At 37.6% G+C, this 20,203-nt stretch overlaps 1 protein-coding gene across 3 annotated transcripts in view; it reads right to left on the bottom strand.

Moving 5' to 3' along the window:
- VSIG4 (V-set and immunoglobulin domain containing 4) overlaps positions 1-19,057 on the bottom strand; it is a 41,304-nt gene extending 22,247 nt beyond the window's left edge. Inside the window, exons 1-3 of one of the 3 annotated variants that reach the window (XM_045509200.2) lie at positions 18,900-19,057; positions 12,691-13,047; positions 11,659-11,940 (exon numbers count right to left, since the gene is read on the bottom strand). In XM_045509200.2, the coding sequence (XP_045365156.1) occupies positions 11,659-11,940; positions 12,691-13,047; positions 18,900-18,957 (697 nt within the window). In that variant the 5' untranslated portion in view covers positions 18,958-19,057. The remainder of the gene's footprint in view (positions 1-11,658; positions 11,941-12,690; positions 13,048-18,899) is intronic. The other 2 variants (XM_010973653.3, XM_010973654.3) reach the window with 2 other exon arrangements.
- Between the last annotated feature and the right edge of the window lie 1,146 nt (positions 19,058-20,203).

The raw sequence follows: 20,203 nt of genomic DNA, 5'->3' as shown, positions 1-20,203 counted from the left end.
CCCCCTTTTAATCTGTTTTTATCTGTTCTATTTTCTATTACATTTTAATTTTTACTTTTTAAACAATTATATGTGCTCCCAGTTTTAATCCCTTTAAGTTTTCCTTTAAAATATTATTATTACTATTATTTTAAAAAATCCACCTCATTTCATTCTTATTTCTCTTGATTTTGATCTCCTGTTATTGATTATACACAGGTTTCAAATATTTTTTTCCACTTCTCTCCTTTTTTAAAGGTTTTTAAAAGACGTCTCAACCTGATTGCTATTCTGCTTCAAGTTGCTCTTCTATTCTTCATTAGGCACTGTTTTCAAATCCTTTTTCTCATTTCTTTTAAAATTCTCTCTTTAATTTATCTTTTTTTATCTGTTCTATTTTCTATTACCTTTTTAATTTCTATTTTCTAAACAATTGTATATACTTCTAGTTTTAATCTTTGTAAATTTTTCTTTTTAAGTATTTTTATTATGATTATTTTTAAAAAACCACCTGAATTCATTTTCATTTCTCTTGGTTTTGATATCCTGTTACTGATTATACACAGGTTTCAAATATTGTTTTTTGAACTTTTTCCCTTTTTTTAAAGAGTTTTTAAAAAGACATCTCAACTCAATTGCTAGTCTGATTAAAATTGCTCTTCTATTATTGATTATACACTGTTTTCAAACTTTTTCTCCCTTCTTTTAAAATTCACTCTTGTTTTAAGTTTTATTCCTACATAGGCTTTAGATAGATAAATAAATAAAATTCTTAAGGACCACAGTAGATAACTGATACTCCATAAGCCACAGTGCCAGAGAGAGATGAACAAAATGAAGAAGCAGAGGAACAATTCCTAATTAAAAGAGCAAGAGAAATCCCCTGAAAGAACGATCAATGAAATAGACATCAATAGCCTATTAGATCAAGATTTCAAAAAAGGAGTGATCAAAATACTGAAAGAACTAATAGAGATGGTGTTTAGAGATATAAAATATGACCAAAATGAAATTGAAGCTATAAAAAGACAAGTAGAATTGGTAAACAGATTGGCTTAGATGAGAACTGATTTAAAGACTGTACAAAGCAGACTAGATAATGCAGAGGAACAAATAAGTGACCTAGAAGACAGGACAACAGAAAACACCCAATCAGAACAGCTGTGACATAAACAAATAAAAACAAATGAAAACAACATAAGGGACCTATAGGGTAATATAAAGCATGCCAATCAAGAAATAATAGGGGTCCAGAAGGGGAAGAAAGATTGAATGGGATTGAAAAGGTATTGGAATAAATCATGACTGAAAACTTCCCAAACTTAAAGGAGGAATCAGATAACCAATTACAGGAAGCTCAGAGGGTCCCAAGCAGGAAGAACACAAAAAGACCCACACCAAGACATATCAATATCAAGATGGCCAGAGTCAAGGATAAAGAAATGATCCTAAAGGCAGCAAGAGAAAAGCAAAGAGTGAGTTACAAGGGAACCCTCATAAGGCCCTCAGCTGATTTCTCTACACAAACACTATAGGACAGAAGGGACTGGCAAGATATATTCAAAGTCCTGAGTGAAAAGAAAGATGCAGCCTAGGATACTTTATACAGTAAGGCTATCCTTTAGAATAGGAGAGATAAAGAATTTCACAGAAAAGCAAAAACTAAAAGAGTTTAGCAACACTAAACCCATGCTAAATGAAATATTGAAATGTCTACTCTAAATAGAAAAGAAGCAGGACGCTAAAGAAATGAGAAACTCATAACTGGAAAGGTGATAACTCATGAATTACACATAAACATGAAATTGTAAAAGAAGATATCTAAATCATTAAGAGTGGGAGAGGGAAGCAAGAAAATATAGAGTTTTTTTCTTTTTTTTAATTTATTTTTCTAATTAGGATGGGGTTGAGATTATATTACTAACAGTTTAATAAACACAGTTACAGTAGTGGGTTAATAGAGTTACAAAAAGGGTAACCACAAGCCAAAAACTTACAAGGGAGTCACAGTAACTAAATAAAATCCATGATAATGCAAAGGAAAAATTACCAAACCACAAAAGGAAGAAGAAGGGAACAAAGAAGAAATATCAAATCAACTGCAAAAATAAGTTCAAAACGGCAATAAACACACGTCTATCATTAATTACTGTAAATGTTAATGGACTAAATGCTCTAATCAAAAAACATGGAGTGACAGACTGGATAATAAAGCAAGAACCTTCAATATGCTGCATACAAGATACCCACTTAAGAGAGAAGGACACATATAGATTGAGAGTGAAAGGATGGAAAAGGATATTGCATGCAAATGGAAAAGCCAAAATAGCAGGTGTTGCAGTACTGATTTCAGACAAAATAGACTTTAAAACAAAGGCCTTAAAGAAATACAAAGAAGAACATTTTATAATGACTAAAGGAGTACTACAAAATGAGGATATTACACTTGTTAATATATATGCACCCAATATAGGAGCACCTAAGTACATAAAACAATTACTAACAGAGATAAAGGGGCATATTGTTGGGAATACAACCACTGTTGGTGATTTTAACACCACATTAACATCATTAGACAAATCTTCCAGACAGAAAATTCTTTTCAAGTGCACAGGGAACATTTTCTATGATTTATCATGTATTTGGGCAGAAAAGAAGCCTCAACAATTTTAAGAAGATAGAAATTATCTCAAGCATCTTTACTGACCACAATGCCGTGAAACTACAAATCAACTACAGAGAAACAAAGGAGAAAAAAAGGAAACCATGGAGATTAAACAGCATGCTATTAAAAAAAAAAATGGGTCAATGATGAAATCAAAGTTGAAATTTAAATATACCTTGAGACAAATGAAAATGATAACAAAACCACACAAAATTTATGGGACACAGCAAAGGCAGTGCTAAGAGGGAAGTTTATAGTGATACAGGCCTTCCTTAAAAAAGAAGAACAATCTCAAATATACAGTCTAACCCACCAGCTAAAAGAATTAGAAAATGAAGAGCAAAAAACCCTAAAAGGCAACAGAAGGAAGGAAATAATAAAGATCAGGGAGGAAATATATAAAATAGGGATTAAAAAAAATTGAAAAAATCATCAAAAGAAAACTTATTTTTTTGAAAAAGTAAATAAAATCAACAAACCTCTGGCCAAACTCACAAAGAAGGAAAAAGAGCATAAAGAAGCAAAATAAGAAAGGAAAATGGAGAAATTACAACCAATAACATAGAAATGTAGAATATCATATGAGAATAGAATGAATAATTGTATGCAAACAAAATGGATAACCTAGAGGAGATGGATAAATTTCTGGAAACATACAGTCCAGCAAAGAAACTGACTACTTGAACAAACCGATCACTAAAAATGAAATCAAATTAGCAATAAAAATCCTCCCTACAAATAAAAGTCCAGGACCAGACGGCTTCACCTGGGAATTCTACCAAACATACAAAGAAGAACTCATACCAGTCCTTCTTAAACTCTTCCAGAAGATTGAAAAGGAGGGAATACTCCCAAACTATTCTATGAAGCCACCATCACCCTGACAACAAAACCAGGCAAAGATACTAGCAAAAAAGAGAATTATAGTCCAATATCACTGATGAATATAGATACAAATATCCTCAACAAAATATTAGCAAATAGAATCCAACAGCACATAAAAAAGATTATACATCATAATCAAGTGGAGTTCATCCCTGGGACACAAGGGTGGTTCAACATATGCAAATCAATCAATGTAATACATCACATCAGCAAGAGAAAGGACAAAAACCACATGATCATCTCAATAGATGCAGAAAAGGCATTTGATAAAATTCAACACCCATTTATGATAAAAACTCTCACAAAAGTAGGTATAGAGGGAACATATCTCAAAATAATAAAAGTTATATATGACAAACCTACAGCCAGTATGCTACTCAAGAATGAAAAACTCAAAAGTTTAACCCACTAAAATTTGGGATAAGACAAGGCTGCTCACTATCACCACTCCTATTCAACATAGTCTTGGGAGTCCTAGCTACAGCAGTCAGGCAAGAGAAAGAAATAAAAGGGATCCAAATTGGAAAAGAAGAGGCAAAAGTGCCATTATATGCTGATGACATGTTTCTATATATAGAAAAGCCTGAAAGGTCCACACAGAAACTACTAGAGCTGATAGAAGAATGCAGCAAGGTAGCAGGTTACAAGATTAAAGTTCAAAAATTAGTTGCATTTCTTTACACTAATAATGAATCAACAGAAAAGAAAGTAAAGAAACAATCTCCCTTAAAATATCACCAAAAATAATAAAATACCTAGGACTAAATCTAACCAAGGAGGTGAAAGAATTATACACAGAAAACTATAAACCATTGATGAAGGAAATTAAAGACTTTAAAAAATGGAAAGATATCCCATGCTCTTGGATTGGAAGAATCAATATTGTTAAAAGGGTCACACTGTCCAAGACAATCTACAGATTTTTTTTTTCTTATCAAGTCATACGAGCTGCTTATATATTCTGGAGATCAAGCCTTTGTCGGTTTCATTTGCAAAAATTTTCTCCCATTCCATAGGTTATCTTTTTGTTTTACTTATGGTTTCCTTTGTTGTGCAGATGCTTATAAGTTTCATTAGGTCCCTTTTGTTTATTCTAGCTTGTATTTCTGTTGCGTGGGTAGACTGTTGTAGGATAACATTTTTGAGATGTATGTCAGATAACAACAACAACAAAAACAAAACAATCAGATAAAAAACTCAGCAGAGAATCTGAATAGGAATTTTTCCCACAGAAGAAGATATATGGATGGCCAAAAGGCACATGAAAAGGTGTTTAATGTCACTAATGATTAGGGCAATGCAAATCAAAACCACAATGGGATATTATATCACACTTGTTAGAATGGTTATTATTGAAAAGATAAGAAATAACAAATACTGGAGATAAGGTGGAAAAAAGGAAATCCTATTGCACTTTTGATGGAACTATGAATTTTGCTGCCACTATGGAAAACAGTATGGAGTGACCTCAAAAAGTTAAGACTAGAACCACTATATTCGACTTCTGGGTATTTATCTGAAGAACATAAAGACAGTAACTTTAAAAAGATATATGCATACTTATGTTCATTGTGACATTATTTACAATAGCAAGATGTGGAAACAAACTAAGTGCCTACTGATGGATGAATGGATAAAGATGTGGCATGGATATACAATGTGATACTACTCAGCCATAAAAAATAATAAAATCTTGCCATTTGCAACAACATGAATGGACCTTGAAGGTATTATGCAAAGAGAAATAAGTCAGATGGAAAAAGACAAATACTGTATGATTTCACTTAGTGTGGTCTCTAAAGAAAACAACAACAACAAAAAAAAACAAATAAGCAAAATAAAACAAAAACAAATTTGTAGATATAGAGATCAAATGAGTGACTACCAAAGGAGAAGAAGTTTGGAGGGTGAACAAAATGGGTGAAAGAAGTCAACTGTATGGTGATGAATGGTAAGTAGACTTGTGATGGGGATCACTTTGTAGTGAATATAGACATAATCTGTAGTGTTACGTATTAAAATGCTGTACACTTGAAACTTATATAATAAAACATTTTAAAGAGTAAAAAAAAAAACCCCACAATTCTATTACAACATTTAAAAGATGGCAATATTATCCAAAGCAATCTATAGAATTAATTCAATTGCTGTCAAAATTTCAATTATCTATTTGCAGAAAGGGAAAAACTGGTCCTTAATGAACCAATATAGTTCCATAGAGAACTGCAAAGGATCCCAACCAAATAGCTTTAAAAATCTTAGATAAGAAAAACAAAATTGGAAGACTCACACTTACCAATTTCAAAGCTTACTATGAAGTTACAGAAATCAAAACAGTGTGGTACTGGTATAAATATAGGTAAATATAGACAAATATTAGTGTAATACAATTGAGAGTCCAGAACTAAATCTGTGTATCTTTGACCATTAATCTTTGACAATACTGCCAAGACTATTTAATGAGAAAGAGTAGTTTCCTCAACTAATGGTGTTGGCACAACTGGATAACAAAATAATGAAATTGGGTCTCTACCTCATACCATATACAAAAAAATCAACTCAAAATGAATCAAAGACCTAAACATAAGAGCTAAAACTATAAAATTCTTAAAAGAAAACATTAGAAATAAACCTTTATAACCTTGAGTTTGGTTATGGATTCTTAGCTATAATACCAAAGCACAAGCATCAAAAGAAAAATAGCAGATAAGCTGGGCTTCATCTGCATTAAAACTTTTGTTCATCAAAGGGCTCTATCAAGAAAGTGAAGGGCAACCTAAAGAATGGGAGAAAATATTTGCAAATAGTATATCTGAAAATGGTCTAGTACTCAGAATACATAAAGAACACTTACAACTCAACAATAAAAAGGTGAACAACCAAATTTTAAAATGTGCAATGTATCCAGTCACCTGTTGATGGACATTTAGGTTGTTTCCATGTTTTGGCTGTTGTAAATAGTGCTTCTATGAACATTTGGGTGCAGGTGTCATCCTGAAGTAGATTTCCTTCTGGATAAAAGCCCAGGAGTGGGATTCCTGGGTCATATGGTAAGTCTATTCCTAGTCTTTTGAGGAATCTCCACACTGTTTTCCATAGTGGCTGCACCAAACTGCATTCCCACGAGCAGTGTAGGAGAGTTCCCCTTTCTCCACAGCCTCTCCAGCATTTGTCATTTGTGGATTTTTGAATGATGGCCATTCTGACTGGTGTGAGGTGATATACTACTCAGCCATAAAAACCGACAACATAATGCCATTTGCAGCAACATGGATGCTCCTGGAGAATGTCATTCTAAGTGAAGTAAGCCAGAAAGAGAAAGAAAAATACCATATGGGATCGCTCATATGTGGAATCTAAAAAACAGAAACAAAAACAAACAAACAAACAAAAACAAAGCATAAATACAGGACAGAAATAGACTCACAGACAGAGAATACAGACTTGTTGTTACCAGGGTGGTGGAGGGTGGGAAGGGATAGACTGGGATTTCAAAATTGTAGAATAGATAAACAAGATTACACTGTATAGCACAGGGAAATATACACAAAATGTTATGATAACTCACAGAGGAAAAAATGTGACAATGAGTGTGTATATGTCCATGAATGACTGAAAAATTGTGCTGAACACTGGAATTTGACACAACATTGTAAAATGATTATAAATCAATAAAAATGTTAAAAAATGTGCAAAGTATATGAATAAGCAGTTCTCCAAAGAAGGCATAGAAATGGCTAATAAGCACATGAAAAGATACACAACATCGTTAGTCATTAGGTATATGCAATTCATAACCACAATGAGATACCACTTCACATTCACTAAGTATGCTATAATTAAAAGAAAAATAAAATAGAAAATAGCAAGTTGGTGAGGATGTGAAAAAACTGTAGCCCTCATGCATTGCTGGTGGGAATGTAAAATAGTGCAGTCACTTTGGGAAAGAGTTTGGTGGGTACTCAAAAAGTTAAACATATAACCACTATAAATAAAAATAGATAAAAGAAACAAATTTCTTCTGTATAGCACAGGGAACTATATTCAATATCTTGTAATAACCTTCAGTGAAAAAGAACATGAAAATTAATATATGTATGTGTATATATACACATACACACATGACTGGGAAATTGTGCTGTACATCAGAAATCGACACATTGTAGCTGACTATGCTTCAATTAAAAACAAGTTAAACATAGAGTGATTATATGATACAACAATTCTGCTCTTAGGCATATACCTAAGAGAACTGAAAAAGTACATCCACATGAAAACTTTCATGATTGCTCATAAAAGCATTACTTATAACAGCCAAAATATTACAACAGCCAAAAAGTAGAAACAATCCAAATGCCCATCAACTGATGAATGGATAATAGCATGTGTTATATCCACACAATGGAATATTATTTGGAAATAAAAAGAATGAAGTATTGATACAATGTAGATAGACTTTGAAAACATTATGCTAAGTGAAAGAAACCAGACACAATAAAATCACATATTTATGGTTCAACTTATATGTAATACCCAGAAAGAGTAAATACATAAAGACAGAAGCAGATTAGTATTTTCTAGGCAATGGGAGAATGGGAAACAGCAGTGACAACCTAGTGGGTACAAGGTTTCCTTCCAAGGTGATTGAAATGTTCTAGAAATAGATAATGGTGATGGTTGCACAAACTTCTGAGCCACTGAATTATATACTTTAAAATGTTGAATATTATAACATGTGAAGTATATCTCAGTAAAAAAGGAAGATGTCAATGAAAGGTTGATAGAATTTCTTTAGGCAAAGAAGGAGGAAGAACATTGCAGGCAGAGGGAACATAATTTTGTTTTAGATGTGGAGAGATATTTTAGAAGATAAGGCTGAATAGATAAGCTGGAAACAGATTAAGGGAGTTAAGGCTTTGTTCTTTGGTAGAAGCATTCATGGGGAGTAACAGAATGTTGTTGAGGAAGGAAAACTTACATTGCTTAATCTAAGTTTTGGGAAAATAATTCTGACAAAGTGTGATAGAGTTTTTGAAGATAAGAGAGGGCATATTTTGACCTGTCATTGACAAATATTCATTAAGAGCCTCCTATCTGCCAGGTACTTTGCTGAACTATGGAGAGCTAGTCATGGATTTTATGTCTAGTGGCATATAACAGATACTCAATAAATGTTGAATAAGTCGATGTTTTGGTGAGGATGGGAGGACATGGGGAGATCATTTAAAAAGCTATTGAAATTGTTCAGGGAAAAAGAGGAATAAACTATGAGAGTATGGGAAAAGAAGAAGAGCTTAATAAGAGAACTGATTCAGTAGTTGAATTCACGGAACTTGGTGATCTTGATGATTATTTGAGAGGTGAAGGAGAAGGAAGAGTGAAAGACATTGCTGAACCTTCTCACAGGTTTGAGGAGTAGTTTTTGTGAATAAAAGGTAAGTTTAGTTTTAGACAAGCGGGATTAAAAATGAAGCTGTCCAGAGGTAACTAGTCATTGAAATCAGGCTCTAAGGAGAGAAATTGGGGATGAAATTGTTGATTTGAGTATTGTTAGCTTAGAGGTGATATTTGAAGCCACATAAGTTAATAAAAATCCTCTTATAAAATTATAAAATGCTATAGACATACAGGAAGACAGGAATGTCTTTAAGGATACTTAAAATCAATGGGTGGATCAAGGAAGAGACAGCAAAAGGGTCTGAGAAGGATCAGACAGATAGGTCCTAGGAGAACCAAGAGAGAGGTGGTGTTGATACCAGTGGTTGAAAAGGCTTTGAAGAGGAAGAAATGTTCAACAGGGCTAACTGCTACAGAGGTATTGAGGAGGATGAGTGTAAATGGAACTTTGGTGATTTGGAGGTCAGTGATGACTCCAGTTTACAAAGTTATGTTGTGATAAATTGAGAGGGACAGTAGGTTGGTAGTGGCCAAAGGAGAGAGAGGGGGTGGCAGATGGGAAGAAAGATTTTTATGTTATTTTAAGTAACATATATGTGTGTATATATATTAAATAACATACATATATATGATATTTACATACATATACACATTAGGTTTACATACATACATAGATATATATCATATAATCCATCCATACAGACATACATTTTAGGCTTTTGTAGAGGATAATGGGTGAAACAGAGAGTTGGAGTAGTTGAGGTTAAGAGCTCAGAGAGAGTTTGCTATGAAGAGAAGAAAGGCACATTGTACTCTGAGCCAAGAGAGGATGGGTAGGGAAATGTCAAGATAGATTATGGTTGATAGAATTCACATTTGAGGGAAGGGTCTGGATCTTCTCAAAGAAGGCAGAGGTGACCTCATCGCTGGGATCAGGGCTGGGGACATGAAACTAGGCAGAAAGTGTTTTGAATAGCTCCTATAAGGAATGGGACAAAGATGAGCACATTGATTGATAAATAGCATGGGGATAGGCAATGGATGTCACAGAGCATGAAACTAAACTGGGACCAATGCATCACTGGGCTTTTTCTGCTAGTAGAGCTCAGCAGCCAAAGATTGTGAGCAAAGACATGGCCCACAGAGCCATCCTAGAACCGAGGATCCGTACAGAGGCTGAGGTGGAGGGATGAGGGGCTGAGAGCTATGTAAGGCAGAGATGAAACAGGAGACCAAACTTATGGGACCAGATTGAAATGGAGAAAGAGGCAGGTAGAGGAAGCCAAGAGAGAGTAGCTTGGCTCAGAAAGCAGGGAAGGATAGAAGGCTTAGAGTAACTTCTCTGAATCTCAGTTTCCTTATCTGTCCATAGAGGTCAATAGTGAGCACTGCCTAACAGCTGCCTGTAAGCATGGATTGTCAAAAGGAATTGACAGGTTAATTGGTTGTGAGCAAGGTCCTAGCCAGATGGGCTAGGAATGAACTCAGAGAAAGCTGAGAGTGTTCAACTTGTCTCTTTATGAAGTATACATTCTTGGACTTCCTGGCCATGTCCTGTTCTCTCTACTTGACCTGATTGTCACCTCAGAGAACTAGACCAGTGTCCATATAATTCTCTGAGAATGAGACTGCCCTTGATACCCTGTAAACTAACAGACCAAAACCTACAGCACATACATCCTCACTACAGCTCAACTTTGGGAAACAAATCCCTGCAGGCAAAATAGGAGTCTAAATCCAACATTAGTCTCGTAATCCAAATGGAAAAAGCCAGTTTGCTCAATTTCCTTATACAGAGCTAGCCTCAGAGGATAATAATTTTCAGGTGGCTGTGAATGTAATTTCCTACAAGCAGTTCCCAACGTGCTTTGGGCAATGAAAACCTTACTGAAATAAGTGTATTTCCTTCCAAGGAGATTTCTTGAAAGGCAACAAGACTCACTCGGACATATCGCTGCTAGGCTGTTCATTTAAACTCAGCCTACAATCTTTATGTACATAGTTTGTAGTGTTCCCAAGAAAATGCTGTAGTGAATAGTCAGATCTTGATTAACCAGAGTTGATATTCATTGAGACTTCAATCAGTACTTGCATTTGGCTTTAAGAAAAAGGAGGGGGTGGATTTAAAGAAACTATGTAGAGATCTGGGCTTTATTTTATAAAGGAAAACCAAACATAATCAACCAACAAAATAACAACAACAAAAAACTCACCAAACAAAGCACAACAAAAACAAACAAACAAAAACTATTCAAAAGGGTGCCCAGGAGTTGGTATAGGTTCAACCATGTAAGGCAATCAGACATAGGGGAAAGAACATGAAGTTTGAGTGCAAATCCAGGATTGAACTTCTAAGATGTGAGTCCCTGGGCAAGTAGATTTCCCTTTCTGACTCAGTTTCTTCTTCTGTAAAGTGAAGGTAATGATAACTATCTCATATTTTGGGGATTCAATAGGAAAACATGTGCATTGTATCTGGCAAGTAAAAATACCTAGTAAATGTCACTTTCCTCTTTATCATTTTTATCTACTTAACCTACAACATGACAGGCACTGTCTCCAGCCCTATTGTCCCCAGTGTAGAATTTTTTGTTTTTATAATTGAACAACCCAGGACTCCCTCCCCACCCCCCCATCCCAACTTCTTTTCTTGGGAATAAGGACATTATACTGATATTTCTCTGGAACAAGGTGGTCTGTTGAGATGTTCACCAGGAAAGAGGGTTACTCACCCTTGACCACAAACTTCACAGTGTCACTGTGCTGCTCAGAGCCTACTCGGCCCTTGGCAGTACAGAAATAAAAGCCTGAGTCAGTCACCACTGCAGGCTTGAAGAGTAAGGTACTCCTGGTTGCTAGTTTGATGGGTTCTTGATTGTTAATCTGTTCCTTGTACCAAACATAACTGATGGGAGGAGAACCTCGAGCTTGGCATTGAAGGCTAATCCTCATTCCCTGGGGTACTGTGAAGCCATAGTCATTGCCAGTCGTCACTGTGGGCTTAGATACAGGGACTGCAAAAGAAAGACAAGAGAGGAGGCTCTGGGAAGCTACAAGGATATGGGAATACAAGGTTGATTCATCCCTGCTGGGTTTCAGAGGTATAGATATATTTCTGCAATGGGAAGTAACAGGGGTTCTTCACTTGGGAAGGAAAAAGGGAATAGGAAAATTTAAATAAAAAAGATCTTCCTTTGGAAGATTAGGTACCATTTTGTATTACCTGAAGTTTTGGATTATCCGGAATTTAAAAAATCAACTGACTAAAAAATAAATACTGTTTTTATTTTGTGTTGTTTTAGGCTCAAGTAGAGTTTTTGGATTATCTGCAGTTTTGGATTACCAGGGCCAGACATTTGTAAAATTGTCAAGCCAGCAAAATTAATCCGTGCATTCCTTTCCCTATAACTTTTCTGTCAGTATCTAGCCACTCTCCAATATACTGATCAGATATACTCATTTTTATGAGGTTTAAGACTCAGAGCACAAGAAAGGCAATCATGCTATGGATGCTGGAATTTCTGGGACACTTTGAAGGTGTAGAGATTTGAAGGCAAGTGAGCATTCCCAACACTTTTTAAATTCTGCCATGAGAGTGGTAACACTGAGGTCACTCTGTCCACTTCTTCTGATAGCACATATAACTGAAGAGGGATTATGCACAAGGAAACAAAGCTCTCTGGGTTTCTCAGGGTTTTCTAGGATTACAGTCTTCTAATGGGTCTTTGCTTACCAGTACTTTCCTAGCCCCAACAGTGACTCACGTTTCTGGACACGGAGTTCAATGATCTTATCTCTCATGACTTTGTTGCCATCAGAGGTCTGCCAAGTGACTTCACACGTGTAGTGGCTCCGGTCATCCATCTCCAGGGTATTCAGTTGGAGGGAGACATCTCCTGGAACCTGGTGGTTCACGTGTAGGCGACCCCGGTACTTTGCTTGCTGGACATGGTCTCCAGAGTAGTCACGTAGAAAGATGGTTACTGGGTTTGAGTCACGTTGTACCAGCCACCTTACCAAGACTTGTGTATAGCCTTGCAGAGGACCATAGGTGCAGGGAATATTTACATCCCCTTTCCAAGGCCCTGTCACATTCTCAGGCACTTCCAGGATGGGATGGCCTGAAAAAGGGGAACAAAAGAAGGAAGGATACACAGATGGCACACCCACCTGGGGACTAGGGTGGCAGTGGCAGGCCTCAAAGAGGCTTCTGAGAAACACTTTAACTCACACTTTCAGATTCCCCATGCCCTTTTGTTCTCTGCCAGTCTTCCCATCAATCAGAACCAGTCCTCAGAAGGAGAGCCCTTAAAGTCGTTTAGTTTTTATGAGTTTCAAGTCCTTTCCTGCCACCTCGCTGTGAGGTGACCCAGGGCAAGTTGTTTTTCACCTAGGAGGATATGTTTTCTTCATATATAATGTAGAGAATTTGGATGGAATATTTCTGTGACCTCAGCTTCCTCATCTGTACAATGACTCTGATGAGGCTAATAATATTATGCCTACTCCTCCAAATTAAATTTGAGGAGACCACAAAGTGATAGCTGGTCAATTATGTATGACAGAATGATCTCTAAGGGTCTACAAATTACAACGTTCTGTAAATACATGAAAAAAAACTTCTTTCAACATTTTCTAAAACAAATGTGAGAACAAATGCTGAGCAGTTGGGTCTGAGCTATTTTATTGCTTGTAATTATGTACCTGGAGAAATGTGGTGGCTTCAGGACTCAGAAAGAAAGGGCTATTTGCCCTGCTTATTCTGCAATGCTTCCTCAGAAGGGCTCAGTGATTGGGTCCTTAGAATAAAGCTCTTCTCTGGAAGAGAGGAAGGAGGCAGGCAAAGGACAATTCTGAGGGTAGAAACTTGTGTGAGATGCATTCCTGTTTAACAAAGTCATTAGTTATTGTTAAGTTTAAGCCCATAATTTGTAAGCCTGACTTTTTTTCTAATTTCTCTTTTTCTCTATTTATTTCTCCTTTTGCTTCTCTGAGTTCTCAGCAAAGGTACACTGGAAGTTTTCATCCTGAGGAGGAATGGAGAGGAAAAGTTCTGGAGAGGAAAATGTTCTGAGTATGGTCCTAGACATGGCTGGTAGGGATGTTGGTAAGTCCAAAGGGTGATTGCTTCTTGGCTTGCTGGGGAGGGAAACTGGGAGGGGGGAAAATGGAAATATTGAGAGAGCCATCCTCTATCATTAAGAAACTTCCATCCATAAGCTCAGATTTTAATGATTTTGTGTCTTATTTGATTGGGGTCCGGAGTGAAGGATTGAATTTAGATATGTTTTTATATCTCTCCTAGGAGAGGCAGTTTCAAAATATGAGCTACTACTAAATAAAAGGGTTTTTTTTTTTAATGTATCTTAGGATTCCCAGGCTTCAGTCAAGCAGATGGAAAGTGGAGTGAGAGCATATTTTCTAGCTCTCAGGATGTAGTGCCAAGTACCAGAATTTCTATCAATGGGGAGAATAAAGTCTATGCTTTGGCCTGTGCCCTCACCAGGGATTTTAAAATATAACCAGCATACTTTGGGCAAGATAAAAGCCCTGAGTGAAAAAGAATAAGTAAACATGAGTCCATGTTGCTAGATCTACCACATAGTCTCTAGAGAGTTTCAGACTGGGCAGGGACAAAAGCCCAGATCCACACATGGGAGCACAATAAAGCAGGTTTTGGTTTGCCCCAAAAATGAACTTTGTAATTAATCAGAGCTGTCTATGATGGACTAGACTGTCTAGGGCACATTCTGATCTTTGTTTAGATCTTGAACGGCCTTATTCTTTAGGGTCCTTTCCCATCCTACGTGACTCAGTTATAATATACTTAATGGAAACAGAAATTAAATAATTACATGTTTTAGCTGGTGATTAGCTTTCACCAGGTGGTAGGTTTTACTGTGCTTTTGATAGTTCCCGCCTCCATATGCTTGCAGATACAGCGTTATCATCACAGACACACATGCCTATATATATTTTTGATCTCTTGCAAGCACAAACATACCAACCTTAAGCCCTGTGAAAACCACCTGACCATTTCAGTTTAATGTGCTTTTTCCCACTAATCTTTCTCCAGCCCTCTCAACTCTTTCTCTCCTCCTTTGAAAAGCATTCTCACACCCTCCTCCCTCTTGAGACAACAAAGCAGCATTCTGCTGTGAGAATATCTGGAGCAGCTAAAAATGCCTGTGTGAATATATATGTCTTCCCTTTGACCTAGGGGAAGCTGCAAGGCCTGTCTTGCATTACTCTGGGAACTTGCTGGGGATTCTCACATAACACATTCTGGTCTGTCAAAAATATGGACAGCCAGTCCAATTTCTCAGTCTCAAAAGTCACTTCTAGAAGTAGGTCAGGCTTGACTCCTCCATTTCAGAATAGGAGAATGGGACAGAGTTAGTTACCAGACAATAATGGCATATTTCCCCTCTTTTGTTTTTTTTTCTTCCCCCCTCCTTTCTTCTTCCTTCTTTTCACCCATTCTTCCATCTTGTTCCTCTTATTCTTCCTTTTTCATTTTTTTTCTGCTTTCCTTTTATTCCTCCTGCTTCATCAGTAGCATAAAGAGGGAGTGTATGGTAGGCACAGGGCATTACAAGAAAGGACAATGTACTATTCCTCATGTACTCTGACCTCTAAAGTAAAGGTAACTTCAATAGCATAGGCTTATAATTCCAATTATTCCTCTGGTGCACAGAGAGCTTAGAGAAACAATTATTAGGAGCACCTAGTGAGATCAGGAGGGCAGTGAAGTACTGCATGATGTAGTAAGAAAAGTAATACAAATTTCAGTTTAAGGTCTACCTTACCATATATCTCTCTGTGTGACCTTGGGTAAATGACTAAACCTATCTGAGCTTCAGGTCATTATTAGTAAATAGATATAATAATGAACCTTCCATTGAGGGTTCATATTCATATGAAGGTCAAATGAGCTCATAGGTGTGAAAGTGCCTAGCATAGTGGTTGGCATTCAGTAGATGTGGGATAAATGTTAGTTCTGTCCCATGCCTCAAGAGAAACTTCACCTATTTGTCTTGATACTTCTTATCCTATAGAAGTCCTCAATATGTCTTCCTCAGGGTAGACAGATTCATTATATTGGATAATTGTCTCCTTTAATAATGACCTGAAGGGAGAAGTTAGCATATGAGAAGGTAAGGAGCTCCTCTTTCCAACCTGATGGGACCTACCAAGTTATGGGCAGGTAATAAGTCATCCCTGTGTTGTAGGGCAACTAGAGAGGACACAGTAGCCTGTAACTTCAGCAACAGGGCTGGCTTGGCAGCCAATGTGAAATGTTAGCCAAATTAAGAAATACTTCTGACTTTCCTGGAAGATTGGGTATGGAAAATCAATTTCAGGAAAATGTCAACTTTTGGGGGGATGCTCTGTCCATTATGGATCCATACAAACCACCAAATGGCAAGGTACTTGGTACAACAGGGCTATCCTACCAGACATGATATAAGTTGGAGACTTCCAGAATGGTAGAAAACACTTAATCACATTTCTTCATGGTACATATGGACAAGTTGAGGCCCAGAGAGAGAAACGTGGTTACACAAATTCACACAGACAGCAGAGGCAGACCTGGGCCTGGAGGCCTAGAATGAAGGTTTTCAGATGCTACACTGTCTTCTTAATTTTTTAACTTAGTAATCTATCAACTGCAGCTGAAAACAACAGTCCCTTATCTGGGCCTATTTGACATAGTTTAAGGGGTCTTATCCTAGGGCTGGATAATATCCTCCTGACTGCCTGGAAAAAAAATTTCCCCATTTGCCAGCTGCTTTCTATAAATCCTTTCCCAGAACTTCAGAATCTAGCTCTACTCCCTCAGGGAATGATTGAATTTCCTTCAAATATTGTCCCCTGTCAGAAGAAAGAAAAGGTCTGGGCATTGACACAGAGGACTTTGTTTTGACTTGAGAAAGAAGGGACAGTACTGGAGCCTACTCTGATCCTGGGACCTGGACTTAGAAAAACAAAAAAAGTCTACAGCCTGTGTGATGGTCCTAAAGAAAGGGAAAACCTAGTTTGGGGGCTATACGGCCTTTTATGAGGTCCATTCTTGGTCCCTTTTTGAATTTTCCTCCTCCCATCATCAAACAGAGGGTGAGATCTTCCCATGACCCCACACCTCCATGTATGGCCTCTGTCCCCTTCTTGGGATGTGTTCTCAATAAAAAATTAGCTTATATATTAGGTATTTATAAAATGTTTATAATGCTTATAAAATGTAAATGCTAGGACTTATTTTATTATGATTATATCAACATATGTCTTAGATCTAGAGGCTTTTTAAAAGTGAAGCCACAGTCCTACAGGGCTGTGCAGCTGGCAGGGCCTTTTGAAGCTAGCCAAGCTGATCTCTTCAGTATACAGATGATCTGAGGACACAGATCCAGGGAGAGGGGAAGCATTACTGGCCATTCAGTGTCCTCAGTCTCAGGTCTGTGGTGTAAGGCCCTCTGTGCAAATAGAAGGCCTGATTCCAGGTCTAAAGGACCTCACAAGTTGTGGAGGGAACAATATACATGCATGCAAACACACACACACAACTTAAATTTAACATTTTCAAAATGTTTCCCTGAGCTCCAGCCCTGCCTCTGTAAGTCCCAGCTCACAACAGATTTGGAGAACGTAGAGAGATCTACTCTAAAATATGTTAAATATTGAAAATATTATAGTTGTAGAAAGAACAGTATTTTTTGGAGTGTTAACTCTTCTACTAATTCTCTGTGGCCTGGAACAAATTATTTTCCTTCTTGGGTGACTTAATTCAGTGTCTCTTCTAACGTCGAAGTTCTAGAATTTGATGGGACACATAGCCCCAGGATAGGGTAGCCTAATCCAAGTCAGCTATGGGAAGTAGGGTTCTTTCTGACCACACAAGGGACACCAAGCTAACACCCATCTAGCCTCTCCCTCTAAGGACATGGAACAAGCAGATTTGCAGCAAGAATCCTTTTACCCTATCTGGTGTTTCACTTAGTTATTACCCAGGCTTAGTTTCTTAAAAGGCTGTTTCAATTCACAGGGATATAAATGAGGATGGAGGAAGATCCCCCAAAATAATGCTACTATAAGATAGTCAGACCTCTTTAGGGATATGTGTCCAGCATTAGGCTCCCACAAATAGCCCAGACAAACTGGACCATGTACACAGGGAAGTGAGTTACCCCAAGAGGTGGTAAGAAATCAAGTCCTGTGAAGAACATCTAAAGGATCTAAGGCTGTTTAGCTTGGAAAAGAGTTGAATAAAAGGGACCTGGTGTCTGTCCTCAGAACTCTAAAGAGCTGTCACAACATAGAGGGAGGAGATGTGTCTCCAAGAAATAGGGCTGGGGATTTGGATGGAAGCCACAAGGAAGTGGATTTAGTTCAACACAAGAAAAAACTTTCTAACAGTTGGAGCTGCCCTTGGATAGACTAGATGGTCTGGAGAAGTAGTGAATTCTAGTCACTGGAAGTATGTGAACAGACATAATGAGCACTTGTTCATATCAGTGAGAGGTGGATATAGGTTACCTATAAGGGCCCAGCTATCTCTTGACATTACTTCTTTGGGGAGTGTATATCTTAACAGGGGTCAAAATCTAGAAACAGAGGGGTTAAGGTATAATGGTAGAATTTTAGGTGAAAGGTAACAGATGGAGGAGCAATTTTGGTGGCAATGGGTACTTTTTAATGTCCCTGAGATATGACAAGTACTAGAAAAAGATTTGAATGTTTTCCAATAGAGAATCCTTCTCAATTCCTACCCAAACTTACCTCCTGGCTTCTTCAACAGCCTTCAGCCACCTTCCTTCCATCTGCCCAAAGCTGAGAGAATCTGGAGCATTGGCTGAGAACACTCAGCTACTCAGCAACAGTAGGTATTCCTCAGTAGGCATTTAATTCTATATCCCCTCCACCAGAATTTTGCCTGTGCCAGCAGTGGCAGCCAGGATCCACTTTGTTGCCTTACCACAGGTGACCACCATTAGGTGGCTCAGGAACAGCATGCCCAGTAAGAGCCCCATCATAGCCAGAGCCACTTCTGTCCTTTCTTCCAGCCTCCTGTTGTCAAAAGGGCTTGGACTCCTGATAGCTGCCAGCGTCTGTGCTTGCTCACTTCCTTTTCTTCCTTATATCTCTTATTTGGACTCCCACTCCTATCTCACATTTCCCTTCCTTCCCTATTTCACCACAAGTCACGTGAGCACCCCTTTCCCTCCCCTGCCTGGGGTTGGAGGTTTAAGAGTGAGTGAAGCAATTCCTCCCCCTGCTAGACTATTGACTTGACTTTCCCTGGAGCCAACAGGGGTCTCTTGCCTTTGCCCACCCCAGGCTGTGTTTATTTTGGGTTTCCTTCACAAGATGAGTTTGAAGCATGACTTTTGGGTTGAGTCTGCTTCCTCCAGTATGAGGGCATTTTCCTTACTGGCTGACCCAGGTAGAAGAGATCAACTTTTCTGGTCTCTGCAATATTCAGTAGTCATACTGTTAATCCCTGTTTGCTCAGTCTATTCAAATAAACAGAGTATTGGAGGTAGGTGCTTATGGTCTTCAGGGTACAAGAGATTAAGTATATGAAAAAGATCTTTATACAGCAATACTTGAGTAATTGGTAAGCCATGAGATATCATGTATATGAGATATACCCCCGTATCTCATATTGGGAAAGCTCTTTGAATTACTTTCTCCAATAGCTCTACCTCCTTGGTGATAAGGGTTCTCATTAGTCCACATTACTCCTCACAATGAATCTATTGTTTATTTCTTTTATGAGAAAATGAAGTCTAGCACCCAGTGTACTTGCCAATTGACCTGATAGTGATATACTCTATTAGGTAGAACTTTTCTATGACTTTTAATTGTTATATATCCCTGAACTGCAAGAAAGTGATATTAAGCATTCTAAGAAGCTTAATTGCTTCTCTTTCAGGCCCCAGATTGACTGTAAGTTCACCAAAAGTATACCAGAAGTCTACCTCTAGGTTTAGTACTGCCAACAGTCTACTAAACTTTGAAAACATAAACACCTCAAAAAGAAAAAGTACATCCAACAAATTCATACTGAAGTGTAAGTAACATCTAAATTTAGCTTTCTTTTTTGTTAGAGGGGTAGAGAGGTCTTGGTTGGGGGAGGAGAGAGGTTTGAAGAAGGGACTCTGTGACTCCAGAGATATTATTTCCTCCACATGCCTGTGAAGGGGTAGTTACATACAGATGATTTGCAGCCGTGCAAGGACTAAGGAGAGACTCCAGTATTTTAGGCCCTGTCATTAT

Source organism: Camelus bactrianus, chromosome X (genome assembly GCF_048773025.1).
Source record: "Camelus bactrianus isolate YW-2024 breed Bactrian camel chromosome X, ASM4877302v1, whole genome shotgun sequence".
NCBI classification, from domain to species: Eukaryota; Metazoa; Chordata; class Mammalia; order Artiodactyla; family Camelidae; genus Camelus; species Camelus bactrianus.
The sequence above is the reverse complement of the archived record's forward strand: the minus strand, read 5'-3'. Positions and strand labels throughout refer to the sequence as shown.